This window comes from Doryrhamphus excisus, linkage group LG13 (genome assembly GCF_037039965.1).
Source record: "Doryrhamphus excisus strain RoL-2023G ecotype Guam linkage group LG13, RoL_Dexc_Guam_v1.1, whole genome shotgun sequence".
Lineage (NCBI taxonomy): Eukaryota > Metazoa > Chordata > Actinopteri > Syngnathiformes > Syngnathidae > Doryrhamphus > Doryrhamphus excisus.
In genome coordinates this window covers 9,800,803-9,817,670 of record NC_136369.1, presented here as the reverse complement: position 1 = coordinate 9,817,670, position 16,868 = coordinate 9,800,803, and the positions used below count along the sequence as shown (strand labels likewise).

The window sequence follows — 16,868 nt, the reverse complement described above, 5'->3', positions numbered from 1 at the left end:
CCTGTGTTTAATGGCCCTTGCCCCCGGAGCATCTTGATTCGACCTTTGATCCAACGTCCCTCTTCCCTTTCCCTTTCCTTAGTTTTTGGCAGAGCAGAGCACACTCAGTGGGCCCAGTGAAAAGGAGTCACGGCTATTTAACCCTGTCTTTTGGCTGTAACACACGCAGCACTCAACACTGTCTCGAAACATTGGCTGTCATGAAGACCATTTGGTTTTGGATTGCTTTCGCACTGTCGATCTCTGATGTCTTCGCTGAAATCAAGGAAATCAAACTCAGAGGTAAATGTTCTATATTATTATTATGTGTTTTATATTTTTAAATGCTTGTGAATGATTTGTTCTATGCTGTTTCCAGTCTTCCCAGCAAACACCATTGCTGGGGTGTTCCAGGTTAGTTATCTGAATGAGCTCAACCAGCCTGAGTATGCCTTTAATACCACGGACGCCCGTGACCTCTGCTTATTTCTCGGAGTCAACATCGCCACTAAAGACCAAGTCATGGCTGCCCTCAATAGGGGTTTGGAAACATGCAGGTAAGACCTAAAGCACTGTAATTCTCTAAATAAAAGAAAAGGAAACGCTGATTAAATCAATGTTCGTTGTGCTTAAGGTTCGGATGGATCGATGAGCATTTTGTAGTCATCCCCCGTGTCAAGGCACTTTCTAATTGTGGACAAAACCAGACTGGCTTGGTCAAATGGAGAGCTGCTGTTACCCGAAAATTTGATGTGTTTTGTTTTAATGAATCAGGTATATTTGCATGAAAATATACTAATATGATGGCAAACTAATCATTGTGATTGTGTTGAGACAAAAGACAGTAATCACAATGGGCAGTAATCTATTTATTCTCCACATTATTTATTTATTATTTATTATTTATTATTTATTATTTATTATTTATTATTTATTATTTATTATTTATTATTTATTATTTATTATTTATTATTTATTATTTATTATTTATTATTTATTATTTATTATTTATTTTTTATTTTTTATTTTTTATTTTTTATTTTTTATTTTTTTATTATTTGTTACTTATTATTTATTATTTCATTCATTCATTTTTTATTATTATACGGGAGCCAGGCAACGACATTTCGTTGGCAATTTCACAGCTGTGTTATTGTGCAATGACAATAAAGAAAGTCTGTCTATGTAATATGTATTTTATATTTAATAACGGTTATTCATTCATTTGTAGTGCCAAGCTGAATTATTATGTCAAAAGGTTCTCTGAATTTTAATTTTGTTAGATTAATATAAATATGATCCAAAATTAACCCTTTTTTGCATTGAACTAATAAAATGTGTTTTAGTATTTTAATAATGAAAATGCTCAATCAGCCCAATGCTATTGTATTTATTTCAGACTAACTATTGTGTTAATATAGCATAAAATTCATGTCTTGTTGACAAGAAAATATTGTCCCAAGTCAATGAAACCATATTTCTAATAATAATTTGGTAGTATCACCTGATAATTTTAATAGTAACAGCTAAATGTTATTCATAAACTTCATCACATCTCATCTTTCATTGTTTTTTTTAACAGCATCACAACCAGAGGAAGAAACTTGGATTTTGGAGTCCGCTAAAAACCCCACACTCCCCCCCTTCCTCAATATTTTCAACTTTTCCTTGCCCTCTGACCTTTCACTGCTGGACAGCTTAGATGGGGTCGAGCTTGCCCGTGTAGTCGGAGGTGAACAAAGCTCTGGGAAAGGTATGCCACTCGCTTGTATTAATTACAGTATATGGTATCATTGTTTTTCCACTCTGTATTCATAACTTTGTTATCATAACTCTGACCTGTCATATTTAACACTTACAGGCAAAGTGGTGCTCATCACGTCAGCGTGCGCCATCCTGCTTCTTGCAATTGCCGTCTTTGCGTACTTCAAAATGTAAGTTGACTGAATTCAAATTGATCAGGCATTCCAAATCATTCGCCAAAAATATTGGTATCTTTAGAAAAAAAAAATTTTTGTATGTTTGGCATGCCAATATTGTGGCCATGACTTTTTGTACAAAAACATTTGTTCAAATCAGTCACATTTTACACCTTACTCTCTGCAGCTGAGTGACTGTTAAAGGGGACCTATTATGCTTTTTCCACTTTTCTGACCTATAAATGTAGTTAGAATGTAGTCTTCTCGTGTTAAACGATGCCAAAGTTGATGCCCTGAAAGAAGTTTAGGATGGCCCAAAACGCTCGTTATCAAAAGGCGTGGTAAAACTGCCCCTTTGTGATGTCACAGAGGGGCGGACTTCCTTATATATTGTTCATAGTTAGGAAGCACTTTGGCAGTGTGACCAATCACAGCGTAGTGGGAATGCCCGGAGGCAAAACAGACTGTTTTGTCAGGAAGCACAAATCATAGGAAATACAACTGGAATAGGTGCAGATTCTAGAAAATCTAGAAAGCTTTCTGTGCGGGTTATTGTGTGTAGCTGCTCTATATAGGAGTCCACAACTCAATACAAAGGGTCATAAAATGAGCCTAATAGGTCCACTTTAATATCTCTGACACAGTGTCAATCAAAACTGACCTTTCTTGTGTTTGTAAAGGTAAACAAATATAAATCTCGGATTGGATCTTATTAGATTGTGAATGTGATCATGTATAATACGGCGTGTCTTTGTTTGTCACGATTGTCAGCAGAAAGAGGAACGTTCATAGAGCTGATGTGAATCAGAAGAGGGACTACATGGAGGCCAAAGAGTGGACAAGTGTGAAGATAGCAGAAAAAGACGATAAGAGATAAGTTGGTGACATTGCAAGTTGAACGGATAAAGTAACAATATCTGGACTGCAACATAATGTGATTTTGACCCATGCATATTTGTTTTTCTTAATTCATCCTGTCTATTGAATTCATGTGAAATGATTCTCTGATTGTATTGCTTAGATACTTCAAGTACATACAAGAAGTGACAGTTTAAGGACAAACTAGACGTTGTGTATTTGTGTAATCCCATTTGTCTAAATCTTGCTCAGCAAGTTCCTTTTTGTGCCTTGTGCAAACAGTAAAGGACAAATCTCTTGTTTGAAATCAAGTGCAAATGTTTATAGAGTCACAATGACTTTGTGTGAAGATGGATTGTGTGCACTTCACACACACACACACACACATCTGACCAGTCATACTGCTTGTTTAAACCTGTAAGCCAGGAGATTTATCATCTAAGAGATTTAAATTAATTTTATTTTTCTCAAGCTGCTGCATCTCCTTTGAAGTCTTCTGACATCTCTCAGAAAACTATTATTATTTTTCTTCTTGTCAACTTGACATCAGTGAAGTATGATTGCATATTTCTTTGATTGCATTTGGACTACAGGCACTTAATAAAAGATGCACATGAGTTCTTGGACATATTCATACAACAGAATTCATTGGTTCAGACTTAACAGCATCCACAATAAAGCTGAGTTCATTGCACAGAGTCTCATGTCTGTAGGCCATGCGGATCTGGGCCACGTTGGTGCGGCGAATGTCATTACCCTCAGGACCGTCTTGAAGATAGTTCACTCCTATGAAGTGCTTCTTGTCCTGTAAATGACATTATCATTATTATATACAAATGACCCATCTTCTATTAAATGGCAATTCTAGAAAAGCAGCAAACTGACACTGTACCTGTTCAGGAAGTCCACTTTGCAGTACGCTGTTTCGAGCTATTTCACACACGTCACATGTGCTGAGCTTCCACAGCTGAGCTGCAATAGCATACTCCTCCATCAAAGGTTCCTACCATGAAGAAAAACAGTACGGTATTAGCAATAATGTTGTCATATGAAAACAAAAAGGTCCAATGCACACCCTGTGATTGGCTGGCGACCAGTCCAGGGTGTACCCCGCCTCTCGCCTGAAGACAGCTGGGATAGGCTCCAGCACCCCCTCGTGAGGAAAAGCGATAGAAAATGAATGAATGAATGCACACCTCCACCAAGGTTGACTTAATAAAAGTGGAAAGGGTAGCGTTTCTGCAATCAGCAGCATGCAAATGTCCTTTATCTACTACTACTATTCTACTACTACTATCTCCTCGTAGAGTATCGAAAACAACACAAATCACATCATGTGATATATCCAGGATGAAATTAAATTACCTGACTGGGCATAAACTCCATGCTTGATAATGGAGGAAAAAATAAGAATGAATAAGAATCTCTATCTGTATGTTCAGAGCTCCTGTTTCCATGTCAATATTTATTTGGCACAATGATGTTGTGTCTTAGCATGAATATAGCTCAATATAGCTCAATATAGCTCATGAATATAGCTCAACATCCTTCTGAACACAAATCTTGCATCACATTGTAAGGAATTGTTACACGATATGAATTGGGCTATACTTTATTTGCATGATCTTGCTAAATATTAAAAACAGCTTGTTATTTAATTGTATTATTCTTTCAAATCGCATAAATTAAAAAAAAATCATTATCAATGGCAGAATTCATAGGGATCAATCAAAACGACCATTGAAAAAATTTGTCACATCCACTAGGCCAAAACACGTTAGAATGAAAGGAATGCCGCCCGAAGGCAGTCATTATATACAAAAACCACAGAAAAATAAGAAAAATACCTTAAAAATTGCTATGCTAACTTCGGTTATTCATTCATTCATTTTCTACCGCTTTTCCTCACGAGGGTCGCGTGGGTGCTGGAGCCTATCCCAGCTGTCTTCAGGCAAGAGGCGGGGTACACCCTGGACTGGTCTCCAGCCAACCACAGGGCACATATAGACAAACAACCATTCACACTCACATTCATACCTATGGATAATTTGGAGTCGCCAATTAACCTAGCATGTTTTTGGAATGTGGGAGGAAACCGGAATACCCGGAGAAAACCCACGCATGCACGGGGAGAACATGCAAACTCCACACAGAGATGGCGGAGGGTGGAATTGAACTCTGGTCTAACTTTGGTTATGTAAAATGCAAATGAATAGTTTTTTACTTCTAATTAGCAGTACTACAACAACAAAACAGTAATGACTGACTGAAAGTGTTGAAATATTACTTTGGTGTAGTGGAACTGCATGGGGTCATCTGTAGACAAGGACACACAGAGGCCCTTCTGCAGGAACTCTCGTAGAGGGTTTTTGGAGTATTCCAGGAACAGGCTGTTGTTGCTCAATGGAGACATGGCAATGGGGACTTGGGCCAAGTAGTACAGATACTGAAGCACAGGGCTCTAAGTGGATCACAACATAAATACTAATAAATGTTCTATACCTGAACAACAATGTGGTATGGTACACGTTGAGCAGTGTTTACCTTCTTCAGGTTGAGTCCATGTGAGATGTTGTCTGATGTGAGGAAAGCCGACACCAAATGAGTGATTGAACCAGCCTCCCCACAATGAGGGCGAAACTGGAAGGTGCTAAGGCCACGCTCTCTACAGACCAATACAAGGTGAGAAACTCCAGGTTTGCAAAATATGAAGAACGCTTTACAATTCACAGAAAAAAAGAATGAGCTCATACTTTCTGAGATTGTTGAGCACCATGATGTTTGCATACATATGGAAGAGGTAGTAGCTGTATGGGGGGTTGTCATCTCCAGTCCACTGTTCAGGTTTTGGGCTCCTGAATGAGAACATATGATCGCTGTGCTTGGACTCGTCGTCTACGCTGTCAAAGCCTGACACCTGTAGGAAGAAAAGAAGCTTTTTACAAGCAAAAATATCAATATGTATTGCTAATTTCTTGACTTGTTTGGGAGTTACAAATCTAAATGTAACTCTATAGTAACAGGATGGTCCACCAAGATGTCCTTAAAAATTTTCCAACAAATCTAAAATGCTGCTGCCTGAGTATGGACTAGAACAGGGGTGGGCAAACTACGGCCCGGGGGCCACATCCGGCCCGCCAAGTGTTTGAATACGGCCCGCCCAATCTTTCCAAAGTATTTAATTTAAACTCAACATACAACCTGGCATCATGGCCTGAGCCAACCTTTTGATGGTTTTATCAATTTCGTTTTTTGACATGGTCTGTTGTTTACAAAGTGCCCCTGAAAAAAGGGACACAAGCACATAATAATAATAATAATAATAATAATAATAATAATAATAATAATAATAATAATAATAATAATAATAATAATAATAATAATAATAATAATAATAATTATTATTATTATTATTATTATTATTATTATTATTATTATTATTATTATTATTATTATTATTATTATAAGATTATTTATTACTATTAGATTATTATAATAATTATTAGAACTATTATGATTATTATAATTTTATATTAATGCTAATTATTATATTAATTATATATAATATTATTGTTATATTTGCATATTTTACATAATAATAATATAATAATTATTATTTTAATTTTATTGTAATTATTATAATATTTTATTATTTTAAAAATATTTAAATATAAATATAAAATAATAAATAATAATAGCAGATTGCATGACAATTTTACAGATACAATAATACCAGGTGGACTGTTACGTGTAAAATATATAGCCCCCCCACCCCCGTAAATTTTGTCATATCAATGCGGCCCGCGAGTCAAAAAGTTTGCCCACCCCTGGACTAGAACCAGAATTGGAGAATCATATTAAAATCCACAAATTTCAACTAGTATTTTTCAGGCATTCATGGATGGGATGTGAAACTAGTGTTAAGTGTTATGGTGAAAAATATTGTTCTGATGTATTTTTTTGTTTTGTTGTGTTTGTAGGTTAAAATTATTTTGCTCAATTATCAATTTTCAACAACAGTCAAACAAATAATCTTTACAAGCAATTATTTTTTTTCTTTGTGTCTTTTGAGTCTCATCTCCTCCATCCCAGAATCAGAAATAGTATGGTGCCACCATCAGTGTCATCATCTTAATACCTGGATTCAATGTCAACACAATTTTCTGTATAACAGCATACTGTACCCATTGATGAATTATAATTGGTATCATAAATTTAAAAAAAATACGTACGTATTTTAGGAACACATGAAGCTCTTTGTGATTTTGCGGGTGAAGAGTTGCATCAAACAGCGGAAGGAATATGTTCTCTAACATCTTAGCAAAATTGGGCACCAACTTCTTTGACTTGAATATGTCGCTGAAACACAAAACACAAAAATGATCAATTTTTTTAAAGAATGAAGAGTAATAAAAATGGGTAGACTCACTATATTCTAGGTACTTGAATGATCCATCTCATGTTGGGCGAGTATACTTTGTGCATAATAAACCACTTAGCCAGGCTGTGCCACTCTTCTGGTGAGCGCCCATAGATGGACAAGCGTGGCTCTGCATGTTGGTATTTACTCTCTTCCAAGTCATGGGACACTTCCTGTAAAGTTCAAAGTTAGAATGCAACATGGCCAAAAAAAAAAAAAAAAATTCTGTCTGGATTTACAATATACTAACATTTATTTACCTTAATAATGCGAGCAAAATACTCGCCGTTGAGGAGGTTGTCAGTTTTCAGGAAGATTTCCCGGAGTTCACTGGCTCCAACTGGATTATACTTGGAATTGAATTTGTCAAAGCGGTGGAATGTTTGCCTCCCCTGTAAAAATGAATATAGGAAACAGCAGGGGTCTCAAACTCAATTTACTTGGGGGTCACTGGAGCTAGGGTCTGGGTCGCATCAGGTTTTCAAAAAAAAAAAATCGCATTTATTAAAAACTAAAAATGTTTTAAAAATTTTGGTTCCAATTTTCTACAAGAAAAGCTCTGATAAAACATTCTGCTGTTCTCAAATATCTTACTTTTTATTTTTTGACACAAAATAAGATGAAAAATAAATAAACAAATCAAGAATAAAGAAAATCAATCAATCAGTAATAAATAAATATAATAATAATAATAATAAAACGACAAATAATAAAAACTTAAGAAACCACATATAGTTGGTGGGTAGACAAATTATTTTTTTCAGATTAAAATTAACAAAGCATTATTAGAGCCCTGTAGACATGACAAAACACGACTATAGTCACATTTATACTTTTTTTATTTACAACATATTGCGCAACTGCAGGGTCTTGAGACACATGCTAACTCGCAAACTAGAGAGCTAGCGACCTAAACGGTAGCCTTCAAGTTATTTCCTTTAAACTTAAATAGCCAAAAACTTACCACTTCCACACGGATAGGGAGGATAACTATTAACAGTTATTTAACCTTTTTAACATGAACATTAATCAAACGTAATAATTTTTTCTGGGTGCATGATACCATACAGCATCCATATCAAACTTGCGCGGGCCGCACTAACATTAAACTTTCATATCAAGGCGGGGGCCTCAAACTAGTGTCCTGCGGGCCACATTTGGCCCGCGGGCCGCGTGTTTGAGACCTCTGGGATATAGGATATACATACATCGGGCACACTTACAACTGGTTGTCATGGAGTTGTAGGGTGATTATGAATGAATAATTGACTGGAAATTAAGGACACTAGCATAAATAAAAAGTAAAGCAGATGATGAACATAAAGGCTGATAGTGGCACCCTTTTTCTTACAGCATGTACATCCAAGGAGTCCACAGTAAGGTCGTATGGGTCCATGTTGAGACTGTGGAACACCTGTTGGAGAGTCATCTTCTGACCATCCTTTTCCATAACCACACGGTCTGAATCTGTATTGTATGTTTTCTGTATGAAGGTCAACAAGTGCTTCTGGGACATGCATGCAGCTGCATGAATGTGTGTATCCACCTGGGTGGCAAATGCAGTGTCAGTCCACCGATTATGAAATGAACACAGGTTGCTTAATGCCTCGTAAGAAGCATACCAACCTTTCTCACGTTGTAGAAGTCTCTGTGCGGAACGCCTTTTAGTTCCTTGAGCTCAGCCATCTCATTGAGCATTTCGTGAAGGTAGAACTTGGAACTCAAGAAGTTGAGTCGTCTGTGGCAGTATGTTTTGCTAAAAGTAAGAATGGTTGTTTTTTAGTTTATTGGTTAATTTATTTCAATCTCAATTCGTATACAGACTGTATCACAATAATGATGTATAAATATTAATTTGTCACAATAGCAGTTAGTTACTCTCAGGTGGAAATGAATTCATATTTCTACTTGTGGGACAGTTGTAATTATATTTTGTGGATTTATTGTTGACTTAGTGTTCGGGTAGTTCAGGTAATGACGAGTTCTTATGTTGTCACGGTTCATTGCACATGGGTTGGACCAAATACACATTGTGCAATACTGCATAATTTGACGATTGGTTTTGGAGGCCCATATAAAGGCACCAAAAAGGCCAGCAGTGTTAATCCAGTGAACGGCATCATGCCACGTTCATCACGTGAACAACGTTACTGTGTATGGTGGAGGCCGGTTTGAGCAACAGTGATATAGCCAAGCATATGGGCCTTTCCCAACCCACAATCAGTCATCAGTATTGGCAATAGTAATGGTAATGGTAATGGTAATGCTAATGCTAATGCTAATGCTAATGCTAATGCTAATGCTAATGCTAATGCTAATGCTAATGCTAATGCTAATGCTAATGCTAATGCTAATTGTAATGCTAATGCTAATGCTAATGCTAATGCTAATGCTAATGCTAATGCTAATGCTAATGCTAATGCTAATGCTAATGCTAATGGTAATGGTAATGGTAATGCTAATGCTAATGCTAATGCTAATGCTAATGCTAATGCTAATGCTAATGCTAATGCTAATGCTAATGCTAATGCTAATGCTAATGCTAATGCTAATAGTAATGCTAATGGTAATGCTAATGGTAATGGTTTTATTTCATTTGAACATGCACTAGATTACAATTGAATGCATCACATAATCAGTTCGCAGTTCCACATGTTCAAAAGGAGTAGGAAGAAGCAAAGCTTATTAAATCCTACCCCTCCATCTGGTACTTTTACAATCAGTAACTGTTACATTTGTTCACTTCCTGCTTTCCGTAATACAGTTTAAGGTTTTTTTTTGTTTTTTTAATTTTGTAATTTTTTTTTGTCCCGTATCGAAGTACGAGGTGATATGACCATACAATGACATTATGTGTACCATAGTAACTGTCAATATAGTGATATATATAGCACATCATGACTGGTTCAAGACTCTTCATCCTTGTATTTAGCAAACATCAACTGCTTGTATTGTTTCTTGAATTCGCTCATCGTTATGCATTGTTTGCGTCTTAGTGCTTATCTGGCAACATGTATGAATTTGACATACTCGGCATGCAATTTGACTCTTGAATATGATAGATATTATCTGTTTCTCAATAGAATTTTAAATTGGGATGGGGTGCGAAAATGTTTCCATCCCACGGTTAGGGCATGAAAGAAAATAATTGAAAACAACCGAATTAGCCTATCATGTACATTAGATCATTTTGTGCTAACAGTGATGAAATTAAAGTTAGGAATTTGTTAGTGTAGTGTATGGGAACCAGTTCTCTGTTTTCTACCAGCATAACTTTGATGTTTGTTTTGGCAACTTACGTGGGTCCATCTGCAATCATTGCTAGCACGTGGCTGAGATCTATAGCAAACGTCTCCAGATCCGGGTAAGGAAGGTCATGTGGACAATTTGCTCTTAGAGCGTCAGTACTGTCGTACACATACATTATTCCATCCTTCATCTGCAGTTCATAGGTCAGGTTCTCTGGGATGTTATCCATACTGTAAGGATCCTCGCCATCTGTAGGACATGGGCACATATCTAGAGAACCACAGCAAGATTAATATGTTATGCAAAAGACACCATCGGTCATGTTAAGGTCTGCTCAAACCTGGTTGAACATCGTCCTCTTCACACCAACTCAGATTTTCAGCCCGGCGAAGGAACTGGGCTGTAGTTCTACAGAATCTGTGATAGGCTAACCGTGAATATTTCTCACGGATGAGCAGTGCCTTGAGAAGACTTTTGGCCGCCTGTTCATAGTCTTCCACTGTGATCTGAATGAAGCACAAAGTCAACACATTAGTGTATCTCAGGGGTCTCAAACATGCGGCCCGCGAGCCAAATATGGCCCGCAGGATATGAAAGTTTAATGGTAGTGCGGCCCACGCAAGTTTGATATGGATGCGGTATGGTATCATGTACCCAGAAAAAATTATTACGTTTGATTAATGTTCATGTTAAAGGTTAAATAACTGTTAATAGTTATCCTCCCTATAAGTGTGGAAGTGGTAAGTTTTTGGCTATTTAAGTTTAAAGGAAATAACTTGAAGGCTACCGTTTAGGTCGCTAGCTCTCTAGTTTGCGAGTTAGCATGTGTCTCAAGACCCTGCAGTTGCTCAATATGTTGTGAAATCAAGTATAAATGTGACTATAGTCGTGTTTAGTCATGTCTACAGGGCTCTAATAATGCTTTGTTCATTTTAATCTGAAAAAAATAATTTGTCTACCCACCAACTATATGTGGTTTCTTAAGTTTTTATTATTTGCTGTTTTATTATTATTATATTTATTTATTACTGATTGATTGATTTTCTTTATTCTTGATTTGTTTATTTTTCATCTTATTTTGTGCAGAAAAATAAAAATTAAGATGTTTGAGAACAGTGGAATGTTTTATCAGCGCTTTTATTGTAGAAAATCGGAACCAAAGCACTGAAAAAGTTTGTATATTTTTCTGTTTTTAATAAATGCGTTTTTTTTGTTTTTTTTTGGAAAACTCAATGTGGCCCAGTCTCACCCAAACCCTCGCCCCCAAGTAACTTGAGTTTGAGACCCCTGGTGTATCTAGTGTCTTGTGAATATTTGGATATGGGCGAGGAAGCACATTTACAAGTACAGTACTGTATTATTATTATTATTATTATTATGATAAACAAGCCACTAATCCTCTTTTTTACTGCACTCACTCCTGCACAGTAATCACCACTAATGGTGACCCTCTGGTAGTCAGGGCAGTATTCTTGTAATGATGAGCCCAGTGAGCTGGAGCTGGGTGATTGGAATGGCGCAAGAGCTCCTGACCATGTCCAGTCTGGATTGATTGGCACCTGCAAGGACATGGACTGGGAACGAATCATCTTTAGGCTTTTCCTTCTGCAAAGTAAGGAACATATTTGGTTAACTTGAATTCTTGTAAGTCCAAATTTGACCTAAGGAATCTCTAAAATCACAGTTCAGTATTCTATAGAATTTGGCACGATTCCGTTCAGTTTGAATAAATCAACGTCCCAGATTGTGTTTCCGCTCTTTAAACATGGCCTACCTCTTGCTGCTCTCCTCTGACTGCTGCTCAGCCAGCTCCTTAAGCAATTCATGCTCTTTGGCTTGTTGGAGGCCGATGGGGCAGTCCTCGGGCACCATGAACATAGACAATGCATCTTTATTGTCCTCTTCTTTCAGAGCCGACGCATACACCTTCTCTGCCAGGAGTTGGGTCTCCTCCACAGCCTCACTCAGCGTTACCTTGGGGAATTGGCGAGGCATGTCTGCAAGTTGGCAGAAGCCAGGGCAAAGTCAGTGATGACAGCAAAGTACTGTTTATAATACATAGTGAACTCGCCCATCTTGTTAGGACAGTCTGCTTTGTAAACAAAGAACTCCTGGTTAGGGCATTTTTCTGTGAGAAGCGTAAGGGCAAGCTGATGCACAACATCCCCACCCAGGGGGCTTACTCTGAACTTTTCAGGGTATATCACAGCTTTGATTTTTTAACCTTGATCAGGGACATTATTAGTGTGTGTGTCTGCAATATTGATTGCATTTTTGACAACTGTCAGCCATAAATGGTGATTGTACTTTGAGTCCAGATAAGAGACCTGCTTTTAGCCACAGAGACGAGGCATTGAGGGGTTTTATTTAAACCAGTGGTCTGGTGAGTGCTTCCAGAAAGCGGTGTACCATTATGGTAGAAAGTAAAACTGCTGCAATGATTCATAATTAATGACCTTTTCAAGTATTCAGTTAATCAAACAATATCTTATTTATTTTCACAGTTTCTTTCTCTTCCTAAATCCTGCTGATAAATAATACATGCATGACAACTCATCATCTTGCTGTCTAATTAGGTTTGATTGGATTATTTTAGCGTGCAGACCTCACAGCTAGGAAACCCGGGTTCAATTCCACCCTCTGCCATCTCTGTGTGGAATTTGCATGTTATCCCGGTGCATGGTACTCCGGTTTCCTCCCACATTCCAAAAACATGCTAGGTTAATTGGTGACTCCAAATTGTCCATAGGTATGAATGTGAGTGTGAATGGTTGTTTGTCTATATGTGCCCTGTGATTGGCTGGCCACCAGTCCAGGGTGTACCCTGCCTCACGCCCGAAGACACCTGGGATAGGCTCTAACACCCCCGTGACCCTTGTGAGGATAAGCAGTAGATGATGATTTTTTCAATTAATCCTTCACTTTACAAATTACCACTATTGTTTGAATAAATTGTAGCACAAGGGGGGGGGTTAAGAAATAGAAACCTCTGTAGTTATGTTTTTTCATACAGTACCAATACATTTCTACTTTCAGTGCTGATCATAGCCATTTTTCCGATGGTGATGTTGTCTCCTCTTCAATGTAACATCATCAACACTGTAATTACGTATCTGGGTCAGACCTTTTAATGATACTATGTCCACTACTGCTTGTTTTGACGTGTGTATGTGGCAAAGAGATCTACAGACAGATTAACAACCTCATACAACCTGGGTGCTTTTATCAGAGTACAGATAGTAATAGTGGGGGTGATGCACCAACAGCAGATACGCTCAAAACACAGCTATTCATAGCAAGTGACCATGGAAAGATTGTTTTTTTATTGGCCCACAGCATATTCCAAGAATGAGCATACAGCCCACATTAGAACATTGCGTAGGAGGATTAAGGCCTCATATAAACACAACACAAATAGCACAAGTCAGGACTACGGAGACTGTTGATATTTTTTAAAAAAAGATTAAAGACACACCTTTTTAATCAGGCTTTTAACCAATATTTTTAAACTTTTCTTATGTTTTTTAGTCCTATTTTATGCTCTTAGTCTTCAGCTTTTAACTCCAGTGTTTCCTCACACTGGGGGCTGTGTCGGGTCTGCTGAGGGGGTGCCATCCTTGGGTCCCTTCGACCCGGCCGGCTGGGGGTTCCTCCTTTTAATGTGGGGGTCCGCCCGTCTGTCGGAGTCGGGGGACCCGGGTGCTGCACGGCCTGCAGCTCCTCCCAGTGTGGACGGCCCTAAAGGTGGCGTTTCCTTGATCCTCAGTGCCATGCCATGTCTCCCTACTGTGTGTGATTGTGTGATTGTGTGATTATCACTGCTTTGCAGTTTTAATTTTGTGATTGAAATGCTTCCAGGAAACATCTTTTATTCAGTATTGCAACAGCTTGTCTTTAGGAAACAGATTAAAACATTTATAGTGCAGCCTTTTAGAAAGCATAAATAGAAACAACAACAAGGGGAGCAAGCTAATGGTGCTCTCTCTGTCTCTCTCTATGTGGCTAATGTGAACAATGTGTGCTCTCTCTTTGCATCCACTGTAAGTGTGTTATCTCATTATTTCCCACTGCATGTTTTAATCCCATGGGGGGCATATTTGGTCCATTACTGGGCTGCATCATTAGAGAAACAGTACATGGAGAGCATCTCAAAAGCCATCAAGATCAATGCAAATACAATAAAGCCATTCAGCACTCAAGTCATGAATGCCTTTCCAAAGATAATGACACTTCTGAGGGTTTTTTCTTATGGCTCTGATTTTTTTTTGTGAAATGCATTCTGTCATTGAGTCAAGAGGTGGCAGCACGACACTATAGCATACACATTACATAACACTCAGTGGTGTGCTGTCAGGGCCAGCAAAGCCTTCTCTACTAGCCTGAACACAGAAACACTGACCTACATTTACAACTTAAATACTAGTGTTTGTTCCCTGATGTTGTATTAGTGGTATTCATTTAACGATATCCTTCAACGATGTAAAACTGCACTGTCCCATGAGAGGTTGCAGTATATTTTAACTGTAACTTCCTCTACACGGCGGTCTAGTGGTTAGTGCGCAGACCTCACAGCTAGGAGAGCAGGGTTCAATTCCACCCTCAGCCCTCTCTGTGAGGTTCACATGTTCTCACCGGGTACTCCGGTTTCCTCCCACATTCCAAAAACATGCTAGGTTAATTGGCAACTCCATAGGTATGAATGTGAGTGTGAATGGTTGTTTGTCTATATGTGCCCTGTGATTGGCTGGCGACCAGTCCAGGGTGTACCCCGCCTCTCGCCTGAAGATGGCTGGGATAGGCTCCAGCACCCCCGCGACACTCGTGAGGAAAAGGGGTAGAGAATGAATGATTTGAAGTCTGGTTGATTTATTCAAGATTTTATTGCGATTGTAAAAAAAAAAAAGACATCTAAATAAACCAAATGAAATCTAAATGAAACACTTTGTTTGTAGTTGGACTTGTATGTGTTTTTGGTTGGTATGTACGGTATCTTTCAAGGTAAACTGAGCCTATATTTTTTTGCACCATACCAACAAAAAGAGGTCAAAAAGACACAGATCCATATTTCCTTCTGTTTGTGTTTCTGAAAAGTAACAAAGATAGATCATGTGTCACGGTTGACACAAGGCAAGGTGGACCCCAATGCAGAGAAGCAAGGAGAGGCAACATTAGTATGTAGTCGTATGATCTAAAAATATAAAATCAAAGTCTGCAATGTCCAAAACTAAGGACATGTACATAACTAGCTATGAAAGTGCAGCTAGCACAAGGCAGACACTACAAGACAACAGGAAACTGGAAACTAAATACAGACTATTTAGTGGTTGCCAACACAGCACACCTGGACTAGACACCAGAAGGAGGAGAGAGCTGATTGGAGGAGTCAGGGTAAGACACAGGTGCAAACCATGACATAATGAGCACAAGGAAGACAAACGCAGCAAAAAGCACAACATAAATAACAGACTGGGACATGATGACGCTTACTATTATGTATTCAATCATATTCTACACCATATGATACAGTATTATTATGCAAAATCATTCAACTTTAGCAGATCATTATTAGTCATGCTGATAACTGATTTTAGCAGGACATTGCTTACGTATTTTCAAATTCCAGTCCACTCACCCTTTCAGGTTCTGAAGTGTTTCTAAATAGTAGACGCTGTGCTCAAGCATTTGATACCTCATGTACCACGATGTGGTGCACATCATTCCATCTTTAACTCCTTCATTGCCACACCTTGCTCCACTGTGTTGACGGGTACTCCCTGTCTCTTTCAATCAAATTAACTCAGATGGTTGAGTTGATGCCATAGCAATAGCCAGCATTAACATACTATATCTTTTTGGAAGGTGAAAAACAATGCAAACTCAGGGAGAGCATGCAACTCCACAATGACAACCACAATTGAACCCAGAACTCTAGGCTGTGAAAATCACAACAAATTGTAAAAATATTCATTCATTAATTTTTTAATGCTTATCCTCATGAGGGTCGCGGAGTTATGCTGGAGCCTATCCCAGCTGTCTTCGGACGAGAGGCGGGGTACATTCTGGACTGGTTGCCAGCCAATCACAGGGCACATATAGACAAACAACCATTCACACTCACATTCATACCTATGGACAATTATGGACAAAAACCCGCGCATGCACGGGGAGAACATGCAAACTCCACACATAGTAGATGGATGAGGGTGGAATTGAACTCCGGTCTCCTAGCTGTGTGGCCTGCGCGCTAACCACTCGAGTTCGATTCCACCCTGGAGCATCTCTGTTTGAGGTTCACATGTTCTCCTTGTGCATGGTGGTGGTTTTCTCCGGGGACTGCGGTTTCCTCCTACATTCCAAAAACATGAATGACTGTGAATGTTTTTAACAGACGTGCTTGTCGCTCCCCAAAACGAGTGTACCAAATTAGGGGATGATTTGGCAAA

General features: G+C 38.4%; 2 protein-coding genes across 4 annotated transcripts; one reads left to right on the top strand and one right to left on the bottom strand.

Moving 5' to 3' along the window:
* The first annotated feature begins 122 nt into the window (after nucleotides 1-122).
* Nucleotides 123-3,382, top strand: lyve1a (lymphatic vessel endothelial hyaluronic receptor 1a). 2 transcript variants are annotated; one of them, XM_058089066.2, is made up of 6 exons: nucleotides 123-282; nucleotides 359-536; nucleotides 614-753; nucleotides 1,562-1,732; nucleotides 1,841-1,913; nucleotides 2,673-3,382. In XM_058089066.2, exons 1-6 carry the CDS (start codon nucleotides 201-203, stop codon nucleotides 2,773-2,775), a joined length of 747 nt encoding a protein of 248 aa, XP_057945049.2. In that variant the 5' UTR covers nucleotides 123-200; the 3' UTR covers nucleotides 2,776-3,382. The 2 variants fall into 2 exon arrangements, with proteins under 2 accessions (XP_057945049.2, XP_057945048.2); XM_058089065.2 differs by having other exon boundaries at nucleotides 2,670-3,382.
* On the bottom strand, nucleotides 3,054-12,448 carry ampd3a (adenosine monophosphate deaminase 3a). Of its 2 annotated transcripts, none has more exons than XM_058089063.2 (14): nucleotides 12,200-12,448; nucleotides 11,844-12,030; nucleotides 10,766-10,931; nucleotides 10,476-10,695; nucleotides 8,803-8,932; nucleotides 8,528-8,722; nucleotides 7,437-7,568; nucleotides 7,186-7,349; nucleotides 6,989-7,115; nucleotides 5,510-5,673; nucleotides 5,301-5,421; nucleotides 5,044-5,217; nucleotides 3,649-3,759; nucleotides 3,054-3,561 (listed from the first exon to the last, which is right to left on the bottom strand). In XM_058089063.2, the coding sequence occupies exons 1-14, from the start codon at nucleotides 12,418-12,420 to the stop codon at nucleotides 3,388-3,390; spliced, it is 2,286 nt and encodes a 761-aa protein (XP_057945046.2). In that variant the 5' UTR covers nucleotides 12,421-12,448; the 3' UTR covers nucleotides 3,054-3,387. The 2 variants fall into 2 exon arrangements, with proteins under 2 accessions (XP_057945046.2, XP_057945047.2); XM_058089064.2 differs by having other exon boundaries at nucleotides 11,985-12,030.
* Between the last annotated feature and the right edge of the window lie 4,420 nt (nucleotides 12,449-16,868).